At 50.7% G+C, this 8,301-nt stretch overlaps 2 protein-coding genes across 3 annotated transcripts; one reads left to right on the top strand and one right to left on the bottom strand.

Moving 5' to 3' along the window:
• The first annotated feature begins 956 nt into the window (after positions 1 to 956).
• LOC119299602 (galactoside 2-alpha-L-fucosyltransferase-like) lies at positions 957 to 2,869 on the top strand. Its single transcript, XM_037576787.1, has 2 exons — positions 957 to 1,155; positions 1,260 to 2,869. The coding sequence occupies exons 1-2, from the start codon at positions 957 to 959 to the stop codon at positions 2,732 to 2,734; spliced, it is 1,674 nt and encodes a 557-aa protein (XP_037432684.1). The 3' UTR covers positions 2,735 to 2,869.
• A 284-nt stretch (positions 2,870 to 3,153) lies between these two features.
• LOC119301827 (protein WEAK CHLOROPLAST MOVEMENT UNDER BLUE LIGHT 1-like) lies at positions 3,154 to 8,277 on the bottom strand. Of its 2 annotated transcripts, XM_037578803.1 has the most exons (4): positions 7,948 to 8,277; positions 7,759 to 7,824; positions 5,166 to 5,805; positions 3,154 to 5,078 (listed from the first exon to the last, which is right to left on the bottom strand). In XM_037578803.1, exons 3-4 carry the CDS (start codon positions 5,733 to 5,735, stop codon positions 3,276 to 3,278), a joined length of 2,373 nt encoding a protein of 790 aa, XP_037434700.1. In that variant the 5' UTR covers positions 5,736 to 5,805; positions 7,759 to 7,824; positions 7,948 to 8,277; the 3' UTR covers positions 3,154 to 3,275. The 2 variants fall into 2 exon arrangements, with proteins under 2 accessions (XP_037434700.1, XP_037434699.1); XM_037578802.1 differs by lacking the exon at positions 7,759 to 7,824.
• Positions 8,278 to 8,301: the final 24 nt, after the last annotated feature.

Genomic DNA, 8,301 nt, shown 5'->3' with positions numbered 1-8,301 from the left:
AATTTATCAGCAAGAATTTAGACCATAAAGTGTTGCCATAAAGTGTCCTTCTAGCGTTTTTGCTGGTCCAATATTTTACCCCGCAGAAAAAACAGTTGGTCTTATAAGTAAATGATTTTTTCTCCCAATAAGAAACATAAAAATTGAAAATAATGTCTAAAGAAACTGTAAATAGTTCTTCAAAGGGCCGTAGTTTCATGAGCCGAACATTCCAAATTATGAGCAGGAGCATACGTAGGACTGTATTCTAAATCAACATGAGTTTATCATGTAGCTGTGCTAATGTCCAGGGAGAGGATAAATAATTTATCAGCAAGAACTTAGACCATAAAGTGTCCAGGGAGACCATAAAGTACAGCTAATTGGCTGCCGATCGATTAATTGATCTCTGTTTACTCGTATCTCTGTATGATTGCTCAGTGATCTTGTGGAGCGAATGTGGATCCATGCTGGAAATCATTGATCTTGTGGATATCATTTCGTGATGAAATTTGTCAAACTTACAAAACATTTGTTGAAGTTTGCCCAGAAGAAATTTAGATTTTTTTTTCTTTCTTCATTTTTATTATTTTACTATTCATCCCCGAGCTCGGGGGCGCAGAAGAGGACTTTCACGAGCTTTGGCCTTTTTGAAGAAAGAGAAAGCAACTGCGTGCGACATGACAGCAGCTCGATGTTCACAGAGAACACCGGCCACTCACTCAGCTCGAGGCGCTGAATTCACTGCGAAGCAGTTGAAAGAAGAGAAATGCGAGAGTCTACGCATAAACAACGCAAGTTTGCGTCTCACACAACGTCGTATACGTCCGTCGTTACTTGGATCGGCAAAAAGGTGAAACCCCAAAGTCTGCATTCCCCGTCAACTTTACTCGGCTGGGCTAGTGACTTCCAAGCATGCTCGGTTGAGCTCCTGCACAAGCAAGGCGCTCCATCGCGGCGAAGGAAGAATCCAATCAATGGAGAGCAAGCCGGCGACGACGCGGGTGTCCCGCCGGCCGCCGCCGCCGCAGCCACCGGCAGCCACGAGGAGCGCCGTGTGGCTCGTCGTCGGGCTGCTCCTGGCGCTCTGCTTCTTCTCCCTGCCGCTCTTCCTCGCGCTCTCCCCCAACCTCTCGGACGTGTGGCATCTGGGCGTCAGCGTCACCTCGCGCCACGGTACATGACACAACGATCGCATTTTCACACATGACCATGATCACACATGGCATATATATGTCCACTCACTCACTCACTCCTTGACGAACGATGGTTTCCTTCAGAGAATGCGACGGCTCAGCCAGAGTCTTCAGCGGCGAGCCGGGACAGGCTGCTCGGCGGGCTCCTGTCGCCGGACATCAGCGAGGGCGCCTGCCTGAGCCGGTACGCGTCGTCCCTCCACCGCCGCAGGGCGTCGCCGCACTCGCCGTCGCCGTACCTGACGTCCCGGCTGCGCAAGTACGAGGCGCTCCACCGCAAGTGCGGCCCGGGCACGCTCTCCTACAACAAGTCGCTGATGCAGCTGCCCTCCCCGCACAGCATGGGCCTCGTGGAGTGCCGCTACCTCGTGTGGGCGCCCACCTCGGGCCACATCGGCGACCGCGTGCTCTCCATCGCGTCCGCCTTCCTCTACGCGCTGCTCACCCGCCGCGTCCTCCTCCTGCAGCTCGCCGACGACATGGCCGGCCTCTTCTGCGAGCCCTTCCCGGGCGCCACGTGGGAGCTCCCCGCCGGGGGCTTCCTCGCCGACCGCATCAAGGGGCTCCGCCGAGGCAGCGACCGCAGCTACGGGAACTTCATCCGGCCCGCCAACAAGGACAAGAGCGACGGCGAGCCCACCGCCGGCTTGGGGTTGCGGGCGGAGTCGCTGCCGCCGTACGCGTACGTGCACCTGGAGCACGACTACCGGCAGGCGGAGCAGCTCTTCTTCTGCGACGACGACCAGGCCGTCCTCGGCAACGTCAACTGGGTGATCCTGCGCTCCAACCTCTACTTCGCGCCGGGGCTGTTCCTGGTGCCGCGGTTCGAGGAGGAGCTCCGGTGGATGTTCCCGGCGAGCGACACGGCGTTCCACCACGTCGGGAGGTACCTCTTCCACCCGTCCAACGAGGTGTGGCAGCTCATCACGAGCTACTACACGTCGTACATGGCCAGCAGCTTCCAAGAAAAGATCGGGCTGCAGATCACCACCTTCGCCTGGAACCCCGTGCCGTTCGAGGAGTACTTCAAGCAGGTCTCGGCATGCATGACGAGCCAGGAGAAGATCCTGCCGGCGGTCGACACGACCCCGGGCGTCCTCCATGAGGCGGCGGCGTCCAAGGCGGTGCTCGTCAGCTCAGAGCACCCGGAGTACGCCGAGAAGCTCAGGTCCACGTACTACGAGCACGCGACAGTGACCGGGGAGACCGTCAGCGTGCTGCAGCCCGTCGGCGGCGGCGCTGGGAACCTCTCGCGCAACCAGAAGGCGGTGGTGGAGATGTTCCTGCAGAGCTACTGCGACGTGTCGGTGGTGAGCGGCTGGTCCACCGTGGGGTACGTCGGGCACGGGCTCGCCGGGGTGAAGCCGTGGCTGCTGCTGGCGCCGAGGAACCAGACGGCGGCCGACCAGCCCTGTGTGCAGGCGGCGTCCATGGAGCCGTGCTTCCACGCGGCGCCGAGCTACGACTGCAGGGCCAAGAAGAAGGGGGACCTCGGCGCCGTTCTCCGGCACGTCAGGCACTGCGAAGACGTCGGCGATGGCCTCAAACTATTTGACTGATTTTTCAAATGGCCCCATAAATTTACAAGCAGGAAAGGGCTGCAGAGTGATTCAACGGTGTTGTGTGAACTTCTCTTGTTCAACCAAAAATAATAGTGTAGTTGTTTTGCTAAATGTTCTTACTTACTTTAAGCAAAAGGAATATAGACCCAACACATTTCATTTTATTATGGCTTTATAAATTCTCAGACAGCTCTGATGCCTTACTGTTTTTTGGACTTATTAATTTGCATTCTGGGAGCAGTAGAGCCTCTGGAAACCATCAGAGACAGAAATGCTCATGTGAGAGATAACAAATCGTCAAGCTAAATGACGAAAAGAAAACACTGTCAACAGGTTCAGAGGTATGCTTCTTCTGATTCTAACGAAGACAGCTTCATTGACAAAGAGAAAAGATTGCAAGGTTGGTGACAAGCTCAGACCGACGAAATCAGATTTCATTTCTGAACGATAAGTACAATCGGTGTAAAAAAAATTGTGTAACCTACTTGATACATGTACAGAGGGATCATACCATAGGAAATCAGCAAACTACGGAGGTTCACTTCGAATGTGTCTTCTTCCTATTCATGAACATCATCGCTATGGAGCGAGGGAAGAAGGACTTCCGCGCCTTTGGCTCTGCTGCTGCAGTTGTCGCGATGGTGTCGGCTCTACCTAGGCCTCCTCCTTGCGCATGAGAAGCAGACGATCCCGCTGCATCAAAAGAGCATGCACTATCATTCAGAAGGCAGACACCGGGAATCGCGAGATCGGCATCGCCCGCCGTGTAATGTTGGCCATGCTTGGCTCTTCTTTTCCTCAGCTCGTTCTCCATTGTCAACTTGTTGTCTTGTGCTGTGATGACTTTCTCATGCGCGTCCCTCAGCGCCTCCCTCCTTTCATCAATCTGTTTGGTCAGCTGATGCAACTTATCCAAGCTCCTCACCTCTCCCTCCTTGGCCTCCTTGATCTTCTCAACTGCCTCCATAACCCGCTTCTTAGCTCGGTCATCGGCTTCCTTTGCTCTCTTGTTCAACGCATCGTAGTCTTCAAGTGGTACCATCATGCTCTTATCACTTCCTCGGTTAGCTTGGGGATCTATTTCTCCCTCCTCTTTGTATTCTTGCAGTGCATTTGCTGAGGCCATTGCAATCTCTTCTGATGCTTTAACCGCGAGTATCTCCCTTGAAACTGCTTCTTGCTTCAACTGGACAATGTTGACATCTGCCTTAGCTCGGTCTGCCTCTTCACTAGCCCTTGTAACCTCATCGCAGGCCAACCGAGCCTTCGCCTTTGCTAGTTGTGTTTCTTGAGTAGCCTTCTGTAGCTCTATGGGCATTTTAGCCGCTTCTGTTCTCTCCTGTACAACGCTGAGTTCACGCATCGTCTTTCTCAGTTCTTCCTGGAGAGACGAGACAGAAACTGTTGCATGATGCACTTTATCTTTCAATGCTGTGAGGTCTGCCTTCTCCTTCTCTAGATCAGCTCGTAATGCAGCAGCAGTATTCCACAGCCCTTTCACCTCATCCTTGTCCGTTTCGATGTTTGTCCTCATATCGTCAAGCTCTTTCCTGGTCTTTGCCAGCTTCATCTGGACACTAACCATGGATCGCACTTTCTCTCCAACCTCGCTTTCCTTCTCAGGCAGTATCCCTTCCATATAAGCAGTAAAGTCACTTTGCAGATTTGCCAGCAACGCAGAAGCAGCTTCTAGCTTAGACTCAAGATCTTTATTGGCCGAGATCTCGCCATTCAGCTTTTGAATCTCCTCCTCAGCTTGCTTCAACTCATTCTGCGAATCCAGCTTTTCTTGCTCATACGCCAAAGCCACATTTATTCTTCGCTCCTCTGCTATAATGTGGGTAGCGTGCGAAGAGGTAAGTGACTCTTTCAGTGAGATGAGCTCAAGGGTAAGGTCCTCCACGATCTTCTCAATCTCCTGAGACGCGGCAGTGGATTCATGTGCTCTAATCTCAGCATTCTCCCTATGTGTAATTAAAGCTGTGTGTTCCTTCTCAAGCTGCTCTAGCTCCTCTTTAACTGACTGCAAGTCTGCTAAGGCAGTCGCGTAGCGTTCTTTGGCAAGAACAATCTCTGCCTTCACTGCAGCACTCTCTTTGCGAGCAATACCCTGTTGTATCTCTTTGTATCGTATCTCAGCGAGCTCTGCATCTTGCTGTGCTTGCAATGCTCCAGTTTGTGCTTTCTCCAGGCTTAATTTCAGCCCTTCTATGATCCGCCTGGTGCTACACAGCTCCTGCAGAACTTTGCTTTTCTCAACTTCTTCAGCTATGAATCTTCTCTGGTACTCGGGGCCTTCTTCCCGCACCTTGTCAAGTTTGAGTTGAACATTTTTACGCCTCTGAAAAAGGTATTAAAATCATAAGCTTGTAGAGCCAAGACAAGGCAATAAGAAGTACAATAAACATTTGAGAAAAAGAGCCATCACCTCTTTCCAGTCAAGAATCCCTCCAAATTTGCTAACAGCATCTTTAACAGATTCAATCGGTGCTGCAGTTTCAACAAGAACTCTATTATCTAGAGCCTGAATGAAACGTTCGGCGATCTCCGCTGCCTTAAAAATGTTTCTTTCAGCTGAGTTATGGCGACTAATTTGTTGTTGTTCCTTCCCTTCAAGCTGGTCATGACAATTTTCCTCTACTTTGTTTGCACGACATTCATTAATTGTAAGGGAACCTATATCTTCACTGAAATTTCTATTGTGACCATTCCCCTTAGATTGGTTGTGGCAAATCTCCTCCCCATTCACACGTATATTATTAATTGTAAGCGAACTTAAATCTTCACTTAAATGTCTGTTATGACCATCTGGGGAACTTTCAGTAAAAACAACAGAAACAAGAGGCTTTGAATCAGTCAAGTTTTCCAGTGAGCCGGCAGTGTCTGGAACAACAGATACTTGATGTACCCCTTTAACATTCAGTTCCTCCTCTTGCTGCACCCCTTTGACATTCAGTTCCTCCACTTTCTGCGCTCCTTCAACATTCAGTTCCTCCATCCCACGGCATGCAGGAATTACGCGATGGTGAGTTCAAATAATTATCATGGATAGCATTACTATTGGGTACCTGAAAAGTAACTAGCAAGTTAATAAATGAAACATTATGCTGATATATGTTCAGGAATCATGACTACCAAAATTATATGAGGTAGGTTAGCATTGCTTGACTGGCAACCAGAAAGGATGCATACACTTATAAATCTTAATAATTTCGTATGAGTTCAGCACTTCTCATATATCAAGTCAATTTATGTCAACTTTCATAAGAGGACAAGAGCAGTAGAGCTCTACCAGAAAACTCCATGCGCACTTTTAGTATTTACATCAATAGAATTAATCAAATATATATATATATATATATATATTTGATGGCAGAGCGTCTGCCCAATTCTTATTTGTGTTGTTAGTTGGCCCTTTGTGCTGGCAAAAATACACATCTAGTCAAGTTGCTAGGTGAACTGCGTGCTGGCCATCTGATCTCCAAGCAGACGAGATAAGCTATGCATCTCGATGAACTCAGGATAAGGCACTTATATTTTGCAAATACTTTAGTTTCTAAGACGATAGCCACCATGACCTTTTGAGGGCTACTCTGGCTTATCTAAGCTTGTGCATCCACTTACATAAGATTGTGTAATACCAGGTAAAGAGCTTATAGTTTGAAAAGCATCAACCTGTACAATGTAATATCATGTGCAATCCTCATCTATCATTTCACATTCTTCCTTACACTTAAAATTGTTACCGAGATTGTTAATTTTGTTTGAAAAGGACTAACCAGGGGTCCTAGGCCGAGTGTTTGACAAAAAACTACCACTTTAGGGGTCGTCGTCCCACAGAACTACCACTTTTTAAAAAGTGGTCGAAAACTACCAAAAAATCTTAATTTTGTGACTAAAAACTACCAGTTTCAAGTAATAGACAGTTTAAACGATTTAAACATGTTGACCGTTCAGTTGACCGTTATTACAGGTGGGACCCACACGTTATTCTTCTTCCTCCTCTCTCTATCTTTCTTTGGCATTTTCACAAACAGCTTCTGTGCATGGGAGGAAAGGAGGTCAAACTCCGGTGACACGCCCACCGGGGAGACGCCCCTGCTGCACGCTGTGGTCGCCAGATCCTTGCTGCCCGGCGAGGCGTCCTCCACGTCGTCGTCATCCTGGTTGCCGCCGAAGGCCGGCTCTCCCTCCCCCGGAATCAGGACCACCGTCGCGGCGAGCCCTTGCTGCCGGAAGCTAGTCCGTCGGGGCTGGCGGCGAGCAGGTTGAGCAGCTCGTCGCCGACCAGATCCGCTGCCTCGCGTCCGCCGCCTCGCCGGAGTTCCCTTCGGTCGCCCCTCATCTCCGCCTCCCGTCACTGGTGCCTAGCGCCGTCGCCCGCTTGTCTTGGTGCGCGAGACAGCCCATGCCCCTGCGCCTGGAGAGCTATCGCGTGTGGGCACTGGGCGGCGGCGGCAAGTCATCGGACTCGCGTCCTTGGCAGCCGGTCCGGGCGCGTCCGCTACAGGCCGGTGGCGCGCCTGCTTCTTGGGGGCCTTGGGCGCGTCCGTGACAGAGACGGGAGCAGGCGTCGGACCCCGGGAGTCCATCGGCGGCGAGACGGGGGGACGGGTCTGGCGGCGAGACAGGGGACAGGTCCGGCGGCGTCGATCTGCAGCGCGGGTGGGGGTGAGAGGTGAGAGGCGACGGCTGCGGGTGGGCCAGTCTCCCCTGGCATTGACTTTTCAGCCACATTAGCCCTGACGGGTGGGCCAGTTTTGTCAGTTTTCTGTTTAAATCGTCTAAAACGATCATCAAGTGAAACTGGTAGTTTTTAGTCACAAAATTAAGAATTTTTGGTAGTTTTCGACCACTTTTTAAAATATGATAGTTCTGTGGGACGAAGATCCTTAAAGTGGTAGTTTTTTTGTCAAACACTCGTCCTAGGCCCAACTGAACAATTCCCATTAGGCCAGTGAAACGGCCAAAGTTAACAACAAAAAAGAGCAATTATAGCACAAAAAGGCAAGATTGTTAACTTCGCATGGGTCTTGCAACGATTTGACAGTTTCCAGCAAGAGAAAGCCCCACTCTATCCAGGTGAACTGCACAAATACATGGAATTTGTGCCCGGATTGAACAAATGCAGATCATGTTGTAACAGAAAACTACAACGAGCAAACAAATCAAGCTAATAGAAAGGCAGGACATGGAGAAAATTGCAATACCTCACATGAATCCCTTCTCCTTCCTCCCCATCTTGCCAAGAAGCTCCTCGATGGATGGGGAAAGGAGACGATTTGGGACTGGAATCGGGGCTGGGGGAGTCGGGCGGAGAAAGAGAGGGGGATGGTGAGGAGGCAATGCCGCGCGCCAAGCATGGAGGCCCCTGAATCCACCAAAAGATAAGCGTTCGCCTATTCTTGGGGTTCCACAATTTAACCATGCGAATATAGGCAGGAGGCTGCCTTGTTCGCCCGCTTGTTCCATGCTCGAACTCCACCACAAGCCTAACCCCATGTGCGGAGCGAACGGAGACCTTGAGATGCGCCGCCTCTTCCCAGGCCTTCGCCGCCGTGGCC

This window comes from Triticum dicoccoides, chromosome 5A, assembly GCF_002162155.2.
Source record: "Triticum dicoccoides isolate Atlit2015 ecotype Zavitan chromosome 5A, WEW_v2.0, whole genome shotgun sequence".
In the NCBI taxonomy this organism is placed as follows: domain Eukaryota; kingdom Viridiplantae; phylum Streptophyta; class Magnoliopsida; order Poales; family Poaceae; genus Triticum; species Triticum dicoccoides.
The sequence above is the reverse complement of the archived record's forward strand: the minus strand, read 5'-3'. Positions and strand labels throughout refer to the sequence as shown.

Excerpts from the sequence above, each read along its gene's own strand:
- LOC119299602 (XM_037576787.1), top strand. The coding sequence starts at position 957 with ATGGAGAGCAAGCCGGCGACGACGCGGGTGTCCCGCCGGCCGCCGCCG. Across the intron at positions 1,156-1,259 it reads CAGCGTCACCTCGCGCCACG|AGAATGCGACGGCTCAGCCA; the intron begins GTACATGACACA and ends GGTTTCCTTCAG.
- LOC119301827 (XM_037578803.1), bottom strand. The coding sequence starts at position 5,735 with ATGGAGGAACTGAATGTTGAAGGAGCGCAGAAAGTGGAGGAACTGAAT. Across the intron at positions 5,079-5,165 it reads GGATTCTTGACTGGAAAGAG|AGGCGTAAAAATGTTCAACT; the intron begins GTGATGGCTCTT and ends TACCTTTTTCAG.